Source organism: Oreochromis aureus, linkage group 3, assembly GCF_013358895.1.
Source record: "Oreochromis aureus strain Israel breed Guangdong linkage group 3, ZZ_aureus, whole genome shotgun sequence".
Taxonomy (NCBI): Eukaryota; Metazoa; Chordata; class Actinopteri; order Cichliformes; family Cichlidae; genus Oreochromis; species Oreochromis aureus.
Window position 1 is genome coordinate 127245706 of NC_052944.1, and position 17738 is coordinate 127263443.

Consider the following 17738-nt stretch of genomic DNA (forward strand, 5'->3'; position numbering starts at 1 on the left):
AAGTATTAATGAAAGACCTTGATGTGTATATGACACTAATAGATGTAGTTTCTGGGTCATTTGGCAGAACTGCAAAATGGCCAGAAGGAGGCAACTGCTGTGGTTGCAAACAGGCTCTGGGTGGTATTGAAGTAAGGGCAACTATGGAACTGCTCAGCAACATGGGACCCATAGCTAATAAATAGTAATATGACAAAAATAACAACTTTGTGTGGATGTAACCTTGTGAGATCTGAGATTTTGACAGCATTTTTATGTGACAACTTCTCTTTTTAGATAAATGCAGAGTTTAAGCGCATTACCTCCATGCCACTGCAGTCCAGATTACTCTCGCAGATAGATGTGCTATCTGACAAACTAATAAAGGTCTTCAAAAGGCGAGGAGGACAAAGAGAAAGAAGACTTCAGAACATTCTGGAGCCCACAGCCCAGGTAAGAAAAAAAAAAAAAAATTGTGTATACACTTTAGGGAAAATAATAATTTTAACCAAATGCTGCTTGTCACTCTATGCCAGGAGTATGTTGAAAATCACCTGGGATTTTCACAATTTACCATGGGTGCGGGTTTTTTTTTCTTTTACCTGCATTAGAACTATGTGTGGAGTTCATAGTTGAACACCTCTCTATGCTCTGACAGTATTCTGCTTCTTTGCATGGAGATTTCACTTCAGAAATGCATTACCTTTTTGAGCATTCTGAGGACTCAAATCACATGCTGTAATGAATCCATTTTTGTTCACCTAATGTGTTAATGTTAACATTTTTTGGAATAGTGACACAGATTAAAATAAGATTTGGTATAATGTTCTTTGACCTGTGTTCTGTTTAATTAAATTTTGGATTTCTGCATTTTCTAGGCCGCAGATGAAGCCATTATCCAACGATCTAATAAGGAAACAACCATGGGAATTTACATCATAAAGTCAAGAGATACCAATGGCAGCCCTGAGGACATCGGGATAGTCCTTGAAGGCCAGAGAGTCTGGCAGGATTTGGATAACTATACCCTAGCAGCTGCAGTGCTGTTTGGACTAATGTACACTTTGAACCTCACCTACCCACTGGAAAAGTATACCTTGGAGGTATTATAGAAACTGTTTATGGAGCTCAAAAGGAACAACCTTTCAAAGAAGGCCCAGGTTTTCAGGACCAGACTGTACGATTGAACAGTTTTCCAGTTATGATGTGGGAACAACATGTTTACCTCTTCGAATATGTACCATCCTTTCTTTTAAGCCAGCACTGGTAAAGTTGCAGTACATAGTGAAACTTATTTTTCTGGCACTTTTCAACTTGGGGCCTTTATTACTGCAGTGTTCAGTGTTCACATTTCAAGCCATGGCTCTTTTGAAAAAAAATTCAAACTTTGAATGTCCATTTTTCTCAATGGAAATGGTGCATTGCACCAATTTCACCAGTTAGCAATTTTTTTTCCCAAGGTGCACCACTACAAACAGATTGCATGGTCTAGTATTAGTGATTGTGATGTTTAGTGATAGAAGCAAGCCAATACTAATCAGTTTAGGTCTCTTGGTTTTGTGCCTGTGGATTATAATGTTATTTTAAGTCTCCTTTTGTGTCATTTTAATAATTACACCCCTTTTGCCATATTACCTTATGGCTCTTACATTTAAAAACTATTTTTACATAAGCGTGATGTCATAAGGCCCCACAATGTTGAATCCAGGTTACAGCAGATAACTTTGAGGAATGTTGTGGAATGTTTTTCAAGAGATGCATTGTACAAATATGACTCATGTATATTTTGGAAGCCTGAATTGAAAGTCCATTGTTACAACTGTGTAGTATTTTCAAAAATACAGGTCATTGTTCAAAAATGTTTTGCTTATTTCTTTGATTGAAGAGAAAGTGTACAGTACATACAGTAAGATCAGCCTTAATTTAGTTTTATTTATTGAACACTCAATTATATATTAGATTATATATTATATATTAGAAATTTGTTATAAAATAAAATAAGCTTACCATAAAATAATCTTGTCAATATAACACATAGTAGTCCAATACAATTAACACAAAAAGTTCATGTCTGATAAACAAGTGGTTTCTATAAATATTTGACCAGAATGAAAAACGTAACAACAACATAAAAAAGTCATGTTCATGTTACCAGATAAATGTGTGCAGGTATAACATGAAAAACTCAGGTTAACCAAACATAACTTAATTTCGTGCAACCGCTTACAATAATTTTTTTATGTTTATCCCACTGATTATTTTTTTCAGTGTACACTGGATGGACTGTAGAACAATAGCTGAGGTCATTTCTGCTTATTAATCAGATAATGTAGGATGGATGGGTGGACTAGAATTAGAATCCCATGCACACATGATATTGGCATGTGATCTGTATTTGGATAACTGGCTTCACTGGTCGTGGAAAATGATGTGTATTTTTAAATTTCTGCCCTTTGACAGTTTCAAAGGTCGACTTCAGATGTTTCTTTGAAATCAAACATCAGGCCTGTCGTGCTAATCAGGATCTGAATGGAAAGGACACATTTGTAGGTGGTCAGACTTGTGCTGTGATCAGACCTCATTGCTGTGGGTGTAAAGTCAGGCTGGGCAGGTTAACTAAAGTTAGCAAGAAGAAGTAAGTTAACTAGAGTTAACTCCATGTAAGTAAATGTGGTTACAGTTCAGATGATGGACTCCTGTATAAAATGTCAGGATTCAGTACAGATTGAATGTAAGCACCAGGTGTGAATCTGGTTTGTATCTTTTCTAAAGTGTTGACAGGACTTTGCTGCTGAGGTTGGTCCACTGCTGTGCTATAGCCCAGCTGTGGGCATCAGCAGGCCTGCAGAGGGCTCTGCAGCACAGGCTGGATCTGTCCTGCTCCTCCTTTATGGACCTGGAACAGGAGGAGCAGAGAGAAGCTTTGAGACTGACGGCTGCTGACTGCCGGGCCCTCTCCACCGTCCTGGGGCACAGCAGCCAGGAGACACAGCTCGACCTCAGAGACTGTGAGGTGGATGACTTCGGGCTGGACCTGCTGCTTCCTGTTCTGGACAGAGTCCGGCTCAGGTGAGAAACTTCAGTCTGTTCATTAAAATCCATCTTTGGCTCGTACCTGATCTGTACTTCTGACCACTAGCTGCATTTTTCTGTCGATCAACTTTAGAAAATTTAATTTAAAGCCAAAAAATGTTTCTACACTATTATTTCAGTTGCACTTTCTATTACAGCTCGGTAATAAAGTGGTAATAGTAGGGTAACAAGGAAGAAACAGGAATGTAACGATGTGGTAATTTCTAATTTATTACCACTCAGAAACCTCAGGTAGTTTCTGTGTATTAAGCAGGATTCAGAGCTGCAAAATGCAAAACTGTCTGTTTCTATTTAATAACAAATTAATAACCTATTAATGACTTTAAAAATGTGTAATTATTACCTGGAAACGTGTTATTAATTAGAAACAGGCAGTTTTGCGTTTTGCAGCCCTGTTTCCTGCTTATTACAAAGAAACTACCAGAGATATTTCCAGGAAATAGTCGCACTTCTTTAAGTTAACTTTAATATATTATTGATGTGTTATTAAATGGAAGCGGTAGTTTTGCATTTTGTAGCAACTAACAAAGTGCTCCTAATATTTCTTAAAGGCCCCTGAAGTACGTATGGGACAGGTTTTTCTGCTTTTTGCAGCTCTCACATGAATGAGATTTTAAACCTTTCTGTTTCAAACAGTCTGTTTCCTCCTGCTCAGAGCCAGTAAAGCCGTCCTCCTGCAGCTGGTGTCCCTGATCCCTCTGCACAGTCAGAGGGACTCGCTCAAACGTGCACCGTCTCTGTGGAGAGCTCTGGATGGAGAACTGGACCTCAGTCACAGCACACTGGATCAGTGGACCTGCAGCTCTTTGGCTCTGCTGCTGGACTCATCTGAAGGTCTGACAGAGCTGGACCTGAGTCACTGTGAGCTCACTGACCAGCTGCTACACACACTGATCCCACAGCTGCACTAAGTCCAAGTCCTGGAGTGAGTTTCTGATCACAGTCTGATTTCTTCTTCACTCAGAGGAACTCTAGTGATTTTCTAACTTTTCTTTGTTTTTACAGTCTGAGTCACAATCAACTGACCAATGCCTCCACCAACATGTTACTCCACCTGACCTCCACCAGGTCCTCCATTCAATCTGTGAGGTGAGTGAGCTCCAAACCTGAGTTAACAGAGCTTTTATTCAGTGTAAAAATGTAAAGTTTCTAACATAAAAGTGTTTCAGCTCAAAAATGCTGCTTTCATTGGATCATGTGATCCTTCAGCTGTGGTTTTGTAAGACTGTGAATTTGTTTTAACCAAACTCCTGAAGATTAAAATTGAAAGTTTCATTTAAAGTTTAGAGACAGAAGCATAATGGCGCTGGTTGTGTGTCCCTGCAGAGTAATCCCCCTGATTACTCTGCAGGGACACACAACCAAGCACTGTGATTCTCATCACTGTGAACAGTTTCTAGTTTTTCTCTGAGTGGCGTTCACTGACTGTGCTGTTGTCCTGTTTTTAGAGTTTTTGGCAACAACATCGAGGACAGACGACACTTTAAAGACAAACGGTTTGAGATTTGGTGAATCAGCCACCATCGGTCTTTGAGCTGAGGAACAGAATAAACATCATCTTCATCATCATCACATCACCTGCTCAGCGAAATGTGATGGTTTAACAAAGAGATGGCCTCAAAACAGCTGTCAGATTATCAGGATACTGAGAAAGGAAATATATTTATTTAAGTAGAGATCAGAGTTATTGTTTGTTTGTTTTTTTATTATTTTTCATTCTTGATTCATGTTTGAGATTTAGTTTTAGTTCACTTTGAGTTTCCAGAGTGAGTTTGTTGTTTCAGTTGAGCTTGAATGTTTGAAGCTGTTCAGTTTAGTTTGTATTAGTTTATGAAAGGTTCATGTGGTTCATGTAGAGTCTCTGTAAATGTGCATCAACGCCTCATCAGCGACGTCGTACTGACAGATGTTTCTTATGAATGTTTCTTTCAGTGTTGTCGTTTTTATTTTTATTTCATTAAGTGAAATGTTTGTTTTCACAACTACTTTCATTGTTTCACTTCTTTAACTGTCATTTTGTCGGTACGGAGAGTCGAGAATCTGATCGGTCCAAAGCTCAGAGACATCAGACTGAAACGTGACACATAAAGCTGATGATGTCTCATTTCTCATGTGAAAAACATTTTTCTCATCAGTAACACTCTGTTGTTTTTTTATATATGTAGGTTCTGCTATTGTCCAACAGGAGGCATCACCAGGCCGGACAAGAGCAGCATAACACTATAAAAGAACTTCTGCACTAACTGTTCATTGTGTGAATGCGCTGCAGGTTACCTTAAACTTGTGATTTGTGAATGGAGTCTGGTGTGAAGTCAGATCATTGATTAAGCTGGATGCTAATGAGATGATCTGACCACTATCCTATCAAACCCCCATTCAAATATAGAAGCTGTACATCTTTGCCTACGAGGACAGCAAAGAGCACAGAGAGTGGTGGTTCAAGATTTTTAGGTATTGATGTTCTCACTGTGAGCAGCCTTCTCCTCACCTGATCAACAGACTCTTAATCACTGAAATGTCTCCACAAAGAATCTAAATATAATACAGTGATTACAATCAGAGTATTTTTTTAAGTTATATGAAACCTTATTGAACTCCATTATTAAAAACACAGTTATTGTACGTGTTGTTTCCTGCAATGAATGCAAATAAATTGGTTCTCAACACACACAAAAAAAAATGGCAAAAAATAGTTTCCAACCAGAAGAAATGTATTATGATTATGTGTCGTCATAATTTCATTTCTTGAGGTACACTTACTTTTATAAACTTCAACAAAAACAAAAATAAATATTATTGTGCACAGTTTGTACAATATCAAATAAGAATTTGTCCTTCCACAGATGAGTTTTATAGAGATGCTGACTTCATTTTCCAGCAGGACTTGGCACCTGCCCACACTGCCAAAAGTACCAAAACCTGCTTCAATGACCAGGGATTACTGCGCTTGATTGGCCAGCAAACTAAATAAATAAATAATAAATAAAGTCCTGTCCTTCAGCTAGAATGAAAAAAAGACACAAACCTTGAGTTATTTTGTGTCTTTGTTGCACAGCTGACTCTTCTTCTCTCATTCTCTCCCAATCATGAAACTGATCAGGTATCAGCTGAGGGGTTCCTGAAAACTGCACCCACACACAACACAGCACGTCCAGGGGATGCCCAGCTTGAACACTCCCTCAAAACACACACACACACACACACACACACACACACAACATATTAAGGATTGTACATGAACATATTTTATTGTAAAGAATGTTGTCGGAACCACACTGAATGTAACCAGAGAAACACACACACACGTATCTTGTTGTATTTCTGTTGTGGTCAGTGCGATCCTCTATGCTGTTGCATGCTGGGGCAGCAGGTTGAAGGTCACAGATGCCAACAGACTAAATAAACTGATCCACAAAGCCACTAGTGTTGTGGGGATGGAGCTGGACTCTGTTAGGGTGGCATCTGAAAGGCAGATGTTATCCAAGATAAAGACACTGTTGGATAACACCTCCCACCCACTCCATGACATGCTGGTCAGTCACAGGAGCACGTTCAGTGAGAGACTGAGAGTACCGAAAAGCACCACTGAATGACACAGGAAATCTTTCCTGCCTGTGGACATCTCTCTCTACAACTCATCCATCTAACACACTGTAAACACTGCAATAGTTACACCCTTTATACACATGCTGTTTTCTATTGTGAGATTATTCTGTTATCATATGTTACCTTATATCTGTAATCAAAGTAGTTGAATTATGATATTGCTGTAGATCATATTATACCCCTTAATATAGAGTGTGTGATCAGTATGTAGTTTTAGTTTGCATTATACTTCTGACTTAAAAGAGTGTGAAAATCATTAGATCTATTGGATTGACCTGTATTACTCGACACTGTTGAATGTGTTACACTGTTTCTTGACATTTCATACTGCTGAATCATGAAGAGAATGTTGTGTGCAGAAGACCTTGTACTGATAAATGGGAGAAACAGACCACATTCCATGCCCCCACCTTTACAGAGAGCAGAAAGACAGGGAGCCGAGGTCATAACTTAGGCGCCGTAAGAGAGAAAGAATGTGAATGTTTAGGCTTTTACGACTAGGTGGGGGCCACTAGAGGCTATAAGAAGCTGAGTAACCCGTCACCATTTTGAGACTTGCTGTGACCCTCTGCAGGCAGGTCTCCCCATCATGATGGTTCTTATGCTCTTAAGTGTTGAATTATATGGAAATAAATAATTGTTGATTGAGCATTTATACACCGAGTATTGTCCTTCCTTCAGCCCAAAGATTAAAAGAATTGGGAGATTTTAACAACTTGGTGCCGTGACCCGGATCTTTGGTGTGCTGAGGAGGGGCAGATTTGGCCTGTGGTGAGATCGTGGGGCGAGGCGAACAGAAAGGACCGGTCCAAACAGAAAGGTAAGCACAGCCTGTTGTATTATAAATACCAAATGTGCATATTGGGCTTTCCAAATTAATCTGTTCGCTGAGTTACACGTATTTTCACAGTAAATTTGTCGGTGTCTGGTTTTTGGCGCAAGATACTAACAACATAAGTTGAGGCCGAATTCCAGTGTGTTAGATAAACTGCTTCTACCAAGAAACTAATAATATACTACGTTGAGCTAGTTGCAGCCCACTTTACCTTCCACATTTAACTTTGTCTAAGACTGGCTTCTGTAGCAATAATACATTAGAATCTTTGGAGACGCGGCCATAAGTCCAGTACATTGAATAGAGGTTTTGAAGTGGGTTATGGTGTCGGTTGAGTCCTCGTTGATGCGGCCATGAAATTAGTATGAAATTAAGGTTAAGCAGATACTGGCTTACGGTGCGGTTGAGCGCCAGTAACGCGTGATGCGTAACGCGTCCGTAGGTTTTGGTTTATGATACGGCCGTGTTCCGGTGATGCGGCCGTAAGTACAGTAGTGAGGGGTTGCTGGTTTCAGCACATTGAAAAGAGGTTAGACGGTGGTTTATGGTGTCGGTTTTGAGCCTCGAGGGCTGTGGTCATAAAATTATAAGTAAAATATTTACTTCACCCCGATTAAAGGTAAAGTAGACGCTGGTTTATGGTGTCGGTTTTGAGCCTCGGGGACGAGCATCACTTCTGTTTATGATGCGATTTTGCCCCGTGGTGGCGGCCATAAGCGCAGTGAAAGGGGTACATGGTGTATGGTGCGGTTGTGCTTCGGAAGAGTTCTAACAGTTGAGTTCAGAGGTTTCTGTGTAAATTTCCGCTGATGAAAAGCGCTCTCTGTGGGTCTCACGGCTGGTGAGGCGCGCTCTGGGCGTTGTGTGTGTGAAGCGCGCTCTGGGTGCTGTTCTGTGTGTGAAGCGCGCTCTGGGTGCAGTTCTGTGTGTGGGGCGCGCTCTGTGTGTGTGAAGCGTGAACACAGTGACAGTGGCGGTTGATGTGTGATTAGGAGGACACTAGAGTAAAGACACATTTTAGGATCAAAGGTTGATACCTAGTGTACCTGTGGAAATTAATTTTGTTCATGGTGTGGCAACCCCCCTGTCTGTGGACGCACAGGCCGGTCCAGCGTCGTCTGGGTGCCGAGGTGGCGACTTGGGAACTGAGGACTCCCGCATAGCTACAGAATAACACTGGAACGGCCGTGTAATCACGGGTTCACATTTATTCTGGACTAGACCAAGACACAATTTTGCGATCAAAGGTTGAGCTCTAGAGTAGTCAAAAATAAAAAGGTTGAATTCCTCGTTTCAGTGGTTGAAATTGTTGTGTGCCTGTCCCCTGACGAGTGTGAAATTAAATAAAGAGGGAATTTGGAGCCACATAGAGATAGACGGGCATAATTGGGTGTATTACTCTGTGGTGTAATAAAAATAAAAAATAAAAAAAGGAGAGAGAGAGAGTAAGAGGTGCGTAGTGGAGAATGATTGAGAAGCAGAGAGAGGAATGTGTTGGGAGACTGACGTGCAGTTTGCGCTGTCAAGGTGGGCGTGTTGCCTGCTTATCTGTTTAACAGTGATGAAAATGATATTAAATAAATCTCTTAGTGTGTTAATACAGGAAGCTACGGACCTAGACCAACTGCCCCCACAAGCACAGCGGCCGAAGCAAAATTATAGTAATGGGAACCACACCCAGCACGAATCAGCAGCTGTGAAACAGACAGCAGCGAGGAGAGAATTAGAGGAGAAATTAAGAGAAGTTTTAACACAAAATTGGGGCCAACGGACTTGTGGAGGTTGGGAAGGCGTCCGGAGCATCACAACAAAAGGTGCAACAAAAACACACACGAGCAGAGAAATGTGAGAGAAAGGCTCCTTTTAAGGTAACGCCTAGTTTGAGAAAAAGTTAAAATTAACCTGCCTGCCTACAAATGCACACACATGCAATGAAAAAACAGCTTACACTCATGAACATGTGAAGATTTTCCAGCAAGGTTAAAGCAGCAAAAATTAACATACACCTGTTGTTAAATGATCAAGTTTATCTATTACTAACAAATAAACCCTCTGGGTTGCAGGACAACAACTTCAAAGAAAAAGAAAATAAAGAGACTGGTATGACCAACTAGTGATGAAATAACAAATTTAGTGGTTAACAGTCAAATTGTGAGATGTTTTCTGATGATTGAACAACACAAGTGATTAAAGAAAATTCCCCCTTCCCCATTCTTGTCAATTTTCTTGATATTTATTTATAATCAAGTCTGTTAATCGTTGATATTTATAATTGAGTGACCTGTATATATTAGTGCTATTTTTTAAATGTGTACAATCTGTAACATAATGTATTGTTTGGAGTTTATTCACAGTGCTTGAAGCAGTGATGACCTTCTTGCCATATTGCCAGAATAAATGATCTGCAAGTTTTGGACTTACTTACAGCAGTAGCATTGTCTGCACCTGCATGAACTCCAGGACACGTTTACAAACAGTGTTAGTTGTTGTTTGCGCTGCAGCTGCAGGTTTGAACTCTGCAAAATGTCCTGTGATTGGGTTTTTTTTTTCTGTTTTTGTTTCTAGAGTTAATATTTTGGGTATGGTATCTTTTTATGAAAAATACAAGAGTAAAAGTGCGTTTAACATGAGCTTCAAAGCTAAGTTTGACTGGGAATGTCAAAGAACTGCGAAACAAGTCTTCAAACATGTGCTGTTTCATACATAGTCAGAATGACTCAGGGTAGGTTTCTTTAGTCCTCTTCAAATTTTAATCAGAAAAATGTCCAGGTTAAATATAATTGACAACAGAAGTATGTGAAGCTGAATGAGGATGAAGGACAGTATGACTTTCTGCAATTTCATGAAAAAGGTGTGTAGGTTATTTCTACTTTATCTTGGATAAGATGAATAATATTTTAATACCTATTGGAGGACCATCTTATATTGATGTAGATTTGTGGTTTTAGCTAAGGTGTTGTTTGTATTAACAAACTGTTAAACCCAGAAGCACACTGAGTTTCTTTGTACCATCTTTCCCACTCATTGAGAGATTTTGCTTGCTGCCTGATGCAAACATTACTTACAAGGCTGCTGTTACAACCAAATTTCCCCTTATGGGACAATTAAAGGGATGTTTGTTGTCTTACTCCAAGCTGTATAGGCTCGAAAGCCTACTACCAATTAAGCATATTAGGTGATGTGCATCTCTGTAATGAGAAGGGGTGTGGTCTAATGACATCAACACCCTATATCAGGTGTGCATAATTATTAGGCAACTTCCTTTCCTTTGGCAAAATGGGTCAAAAGAAGGACTTGACAGGCTCAGAAAAGTCAAAAATAGTGAGATATCTTGCAGAGGGATGCAGCAGTCTTAAAATTGCAAACCTTCTGAAGCGTGATCATCGAACAATCAAGCGTTTCATTCAAAATAGTCAACAGGGTCGCAAGAAGCGTGTGGAAAAACCAAGGCGCAAAATAACTGCCCATGAACTGAGAAAAGTCAAGCGTGCAGCTGCCAAGATGCCACTTGCCACCAGTTTGGCCATATTTCAGAGCTGCAACATCACTGGAGTGCCCAAAAGCACAAGGTGTGCAATACTCAGAGACATGGCCAAGGTAAGAAAGGCTGAAAGACGACCACCACTGAACAAGACACACAAGCTGAAACGTCAAGACTGGGCCAAGAAATATCTCAAGACTGATTTTTCTAAGGTTTTATGGACTGATGAAATGAGAGTGAGTCTCGATGGGCCAGATGGATGGGCCTGTGGCTGGATTGGTAAAGGGCAGAGAGCTCCAGTCCCACTCAGACGCCAGCAAGGTGGAGGTGGAGTACTGGTTTGGGCTGGTATCATCAAAGATGAGCTTGTGGGGCCTTTTCGGGTTGAGGATGGAGTCAAGCTCAACTCCCAGTCCTACTGCCAGTTTCTGGAAGACACCTTCTTCAAGCAGTGGTACAGGAAGAAGTCTGCATCCTTCAAGAAAAACATGATTTTCATGCAGGACAATGCTCCATCACACGCGTCCAAGTACTCCACAGCGTGGCTGGCAAGAAAGGGTATAAAAGAAGAAAAACTAATGACATGGCCTCCTTGTTCACCTGATCTGAACCCCATTGAGAACCTGTGGTTCATCATCAAATGTGAGATTTACAAGGAGGGAAAACAGTACACCTCTCTGAACAGTGTCTGGGAGGCTGTGGTTGCTGCTGCACGCAATGTTGATGGTGAACAGATCAAAACACTGACAGAATCCATGGATGGCAGGCTTTTGAGTGTCCTTGCAAAGAAAGGTGGCTATATTGGTCGCTGATTTGTTTTTGTTTTGTTTTTGAATGTCAGAAATGTATATTTGTGAATGTGGAGATGTTATATTGGTTTCACTGGTAAAATAAATAATTGAAATGGGTATATATTTGTTTTTGTTAAGTTGCCTAATAATTATGCACAGTAATAGTCACCTGCACACACAGATATCCCCTAAAATAGCTAAAACTAAAAACAAACTGAAAACTACTTCCAAAAACATTCAGCTTTGATATTAATGAGTTTTTTGGGTTCATTGAGAACATGGTTGTTGTTCAATAATAAAGTTATTCCTCAAAAATACAACTTGCCTAATAATTCTGCACTCCCTGTATTCTATTCAGTGTAAGTTGTGTTCTATGTTCTATGAGATATGAAATTCATATCTCGATATTCTTTAGCTGGATGGTGATATACGATATATATCTTGATATTTTTGACAGTCTGGAATTTGAAATCCGCTTTGTAACCGTGTCTCTTACAGGTGCCATTTGTGGTCCTTATACACACACATAGTAATATTACGTTGAAGCACAGTATGCATTACTTGCGAGGCTCCTGACTACGGTAGCCGTAATACTCCAACAATCCCTGGATCCGGTGCGGCTTTGTACCTTACCAAAGTGTCATGGTCTGAGAGAGCAGCCGGGAATCTTCCATCAGTGCCAGAGCACCCTTGGCTCCGCCCGTGGGCAGGACTACCTCAGCTTCACCTGGAGCTAATTGGGGCAATCAGGCCAAAGGGGATTTAAGGTCTGCGCTGTCATCTCCTCCCTTCATAGATAATTGGCAAACCTTCTGGAGGAAACCTGGTCCATCCCACTTTGGATGGAGCAGCTGTCATTTCTAGAAATATGGACAAATGTATTAACCCCCCCCCCAAAATATGACTATCCAGAGTTGGGACCGGGAAGCAGAGTTGCAGTCTTACACGCCTCTCTGCAGCTTCTCTCCTTCTCTCCTCCTGCTACCCCCCCCCCCAAAAAAAAACCAACAACAAAAACAAAAAAACCCATCTCCATAGAGACTGTGTCAGCTCCCAAAAAGACAAAAAACGAACTAAAAACCAGCAATAAACAACTTAAACATAAAAAAATCACAAAGAAAGAACAATACAGTATCCACATCTGAACCAAAGAGTAAAACAGTGAAATGTGGATTATTAAATATTAGGTCTCTCTCCTCCAAGTCTCTGTTAGTACATGACTTAATAATTGATCAACAAATCGATTTACTCTGCCTTACAGAAACCTGGTTGCAGCCGGATGAGTATGTTAGTTTAAATGAATCAACACCCCCGAGTCATTCTAACTACCAGAAACCTCGAAGCACAGGCCGAGGGGGCGGTGTGGCAGCAATTTTTCACACCAGCCTATTAATTAATGAAAGACCAAGACAGACTTTTAATTCATTTGAAAGCCTGATGCTTAGCCTCGTCCACCCCAGCTGTAAAACTCAGAAACCAGTCTTACTTGTTATCATCTATCGTCCACCTGGGCCTTACACAGAGTTTCTCTCTGATTTCTCAGACTTTTATCTGATTTAGTGCTCAGCTCAGATAAAATAATTATTGTGGGTGAGTTTAACATCCATGTAGATGCTAAAATGACAGCCTCAACATGGCATTTAATCTGTTATTAGACTCAATTGGCTTCTCTCAAAATGTAAAAGAACCCACCCACCACTTTAATCACACTCTAGATCTTGTTTTAACATATGGCATAGAAACTGAACATTTAACAGTGTTTCCTGAAAACCCTCTGCTGTCCGATCATTTCCTGATAACATTTACATTTACAATAATTGATTACACAGCAGTGGAGAGTAGACTTTATCACAGTAGATGTCTTTCTGAAAGTGCTGTAACTAAGTTTAAGAATATAATCCACCCACTGTTATCATCTTCAATGCCCTGTACCAACATAGAGCAGAGCAGCTATCTGAACGCTACTCCAACAGAGGTCGATCATCTTGTTAATAATTTTACCTCCTCACTACGTACGACTCTGGATACTGTAGCTCCTGTGAAAACTAAGGCCTCAAATCCGAAGTACCTGACTCCGTGGTATAATTCTCAAACACGTAGCCTAAAGCAGATAGCTCGTAAGCTGGAGAGGAAATGGCGTGTCACAAATTTAGAGGATCATCATTTAGCCTGGAGAAATAGTTTGCTGCTTTATAAGAAAGCCCTCCGCAAAGCCAGAACATCTTACTATTCATCACTGATTGAAGAAAATAAGAACAACCCCAGGTTTTTCTTCAGCACTGTAGCCAGGCTGACAAACAGTCAGAGCTCTACTGAGCCAACAATCCCTTTAACGTTAACTAGTAATGACTTCATGAACTTCTTCACAAATAAAATTTTTATCATTAGAGAAAAAATTACCAGTAATCATCCCAGAGATGTAATATTCTCTACAGCTACTTTTAGTACCATCGATGTTAAGTTAGACTCTTTTTCTCCAATCGATCTTTCTGAGTTAACTTCAATAATTACTTCCTCCAAACCATCAACGTGTCTTTTAGATCCCATTCCTACAAAACTGCTCAAAGAAGTCCTGCCATTAATTAATTCTTCAATCTTAAATATGATCAACCTATCTCTAATAATCGGCTATGTACCACAGGCCTTCAAGCTGGTTGTAGTTAAACCTTTACTTAAAAAGCCATGTCTAGACCCAGCAGTCTTAGCTAATTGTAGGCCAATCTCCAACCTTCCTTTCATATCAAACATCCTTGAAAGAGTAGTTGTCAAACAGCTAACAGATCATCTGCAGAGGAATGGCTTATTTGAAGAGTTTCAGTCAGGTTTCAGAGCTCATCACAGCACAGAAACAGCTTTAGTGAAGGTTACGAATGATCTTCTTATGGCCTCTGACAGTGGACTCATCTCTGTGCTTGTCCTGCTCGACCTCAGTGCAGCGTTCGATACTGTTGACCATAATATCCTATTAGAGCGATTAGAACATGCTGTAGGTATTACAGGTACTGTGCTGCAGTGGTTTGTATCATATCTATCTAATAGACTCCAGTTTGTGCATGTAAATGGGGAGTCCTCTTCACACACTGAGGTCAAATATGGAGTTCCACAGGGTTCAGTGCTAGGACCAATTCTGTTTACATTATACATGCTTCCCTTAGGCAGCATCATTAGAAAACATAGCATACATGTTTACTGCTATGCAGATGACACGCAGCTCTATCTATCCATGAAGCCAGGTAACACACACCAATTAGTTAAACTGCAGGAATGTTTTAAAGACATAAAGACCTGGATGATCTCTAATTTTCTGCTTCTAAATTCAGATCAAACTGAGGTTATTGTACTCGGCCCTGAAAATCTTAGAAATATGGTATCTAACCAGATTCTTACTCTGGATGGCATTACCTTGGCCTCCAGTAATGCTGTGAGGAACCTTCGAGTCGTCTTTCACCAGGACATGTCCTTCAATGCACATATTAAACAAATATGTAAGACTGCTTTCTTCCATTTGCGCAACATCTCTAAAATTAGAAATATCCTGTCTCAGAGTGACGCTGAAAAACTAGTTCATGCATTCATTACTTCCAGGCTGGACTACTGTAATTCATTATTATCAGGAATTTCTAAAAACTCTGTGAAAAACTTCAATGAATCCAAAATGCTGCAGCAAGAGTACTGACAGGGACTAGAAAGAGAGAGCATATTTCTCCTGTATTGGCTTCCCTTCATTGGCTCCCTGTTAAATCCAGAATTGAATTCAAAATCCTGCTCCTCACATACAAGGTCTTAAATAATCAGGCCCCATCTTATCTAATTGACCTTGTAGTACCATATCACCCCATTAGAGCACTTAAATCTCACACTGCAGGCTTACTTGTTGTTCCTAGAGCATTTAACCCTCCAGCAGTGTTCACCCCCCCCCTTACTTTAGTGTTCCTGGTCAAAATTGACCGGTCCGTTTTAACAGCTCTTATATTAGCATAACAAACATTTTCCACCACCAAATTCAGTTCAGTGGTTATTTCAATGGGTCGTTCAGTAGGTCTTTCCTCTTGTCATTCAGTGGGCTCTTCAGGCGGTCAGAGGCCAAAGGGGTGGGGGTGGGAGGTAGATTCCCATTCATTTCCTACGCCGGTCACGTTTGACTGGGAGCACCACAGATGTGACAAGCTTGATCAAAACACTCTAAACTCAGTGAAAAGAGGTGATCATCACTTTTATATGTTCAAGTGCACAGTGTGGAGGATGTCCCATAAGGCCTTGAGGCAATCGGATGTAAAACACAATATTTATGAGTGTTTAAAGTTTAAATTGGACAGATTTGCCCCGAATGCGACTAGAAGGTTAAAAGTAGAATGGGAGGCAGAGCCTTCAGTTTTCAGGCCCCTCTTTTATGGAACCAGCTTCCAGTTTGGATTCAGGAGAAGGACACTACCTCTACTTTTAAGATGAGGCTTGCAGGTCTGTGGTAGCAGCAGAATGGACCTAAAAATAAATGTCCATGTTTTTTCACTTATATGAAGCTTTGAGTATTTTAGATCAGCAGTCCTGCCGTGTTTGTTGTATCATATTGCTGTAAATGTTTATATGCTTTATATATTCTGAGGTAAGTTGATCTATAGTGTTACATCATATTCTATAAGGATGTTATGTGTTTGTATACTTTCTGCCCAGTTTGACCCATTTAGCAGAAGTCGGCCTGTTTAAGGCTCTGATATCTATTGTGTATGACTTAAAGCAGTTATGGTCTGATTTTCTCACCCAATAAATTTTTAATATTTAATATATCAGTCTACTCTTCATTCTATCAGAAACAGTTATCACAGCTCGTACATTTTCTTTTTACACATACATTGAGGCATTGAGCCAAATTGAGTAAGGCCAACATCATGAAAAAACAATATTTTTCTCTGATATGTAATACATCTATGTATACAGTGTCAATGGTACTTGTCTTTGAAGCCCAACAATGGCCCAAAAATGAGGCCCAACAATCATGTCTTTACAGTCATATGAAAACAAACAGATGAACAAAAACTTTTCTCCTTCATTTCTCTCAAACAATGCTGTATGAAAGGTTTACAGCGGTTAGTATCATGGTTGCTAGGCAACCTGAGCAGTGTGACGCAGGTTTTTTCTGTGTCCCAGCACTGCCTTCTAGGGAATGAAGGGTCCTATAGCATGGGTTTGCTTGCTGCGGTGTGGAGTTGTGGGGAGAGTAACTGCTTCCAGTGAGTAGCTTGGGCTTGTGGGCCTCAATAGCAAGAGGGCTTGCTGCTGCTAGCAACAGGGAGGGCATGTGGGCCCTCAGAAGTGCGTCTTACCTTATTGTTTTTGTTGTTTTCTTTGTTGTTGTGGCCTTTTTCATTTTTGGTCTTATAGATAAAACAGCGTTGCCATCTCTTTGTGTTAGATCATTCACAATAAAGACTTAATATATTACCACACTCCTCTGTTTGGTTTCCTTTGTATTCTTTCCCAGTCCTGTTTGTTACTGTCCTGACACCTTCCCCTAGACCTATTCTGTGGGAATGTAACACCCATACTTTCATGCCAGAAAACAATGCATCAACAGGCGTGACACACATACGCATGGGTGACATAACCAGTGGGTTTCAAAATTTTCTTATGGAGATGTATTTGATGTCTCAGGGAACTGTGTAGCAATAATGTGTATGAGTGACCCATTGTGTGGTCTTGTCTTGCTTTAACAGTTAATCTTGATTTTAATAATCAGTGTGTTGTACAGTATGATCTATGGAGACGGCAAAAATCTGTTACACATTTTCTAATTGATTCCTGTAAGTCCAAATTCCAGAGCAGGACCATGAGACACAGTCAGTTGTTTGTTGTTATTGTGCTTTCTGTCCATTTAATTCATTTCAATTATATCTTTATATTAAGAAAACTCGTACAGACAAACTCCATGAAGTCAACTTTACAAATGTTGCTAATA

The 17738-nt window shown here is 40.2% G+C and overlaps 1 protein-coding gene across 1 annotated transcript; it reads left to right on the top strand.

Annotated features, from left to right (window-relative positions):
- The first annotated feature begins 902 nt into the window (after window positions 1-902).
- Window positions 903-4155, top strand: LOC120435277. The gene is made up of 4 exons (XM_039604563.1): window positions 903-1069; window positions 2752-3048; window positions 3728-3997; window positions 4078-4155. The coding sequence occupies exons 1-3, from the start codon at window positions 903-905 to the stop codon at window positions 3981-3983; spliced, it is 720 nt and encodes a 239-aa protein (XP_039460497.1). The 3' UTR covers window positions 3984-3997; window positions 4078-4155.
- The last annotated feature ends 13583 nt before the right edge of the window (window positions 4156-17738 follow it).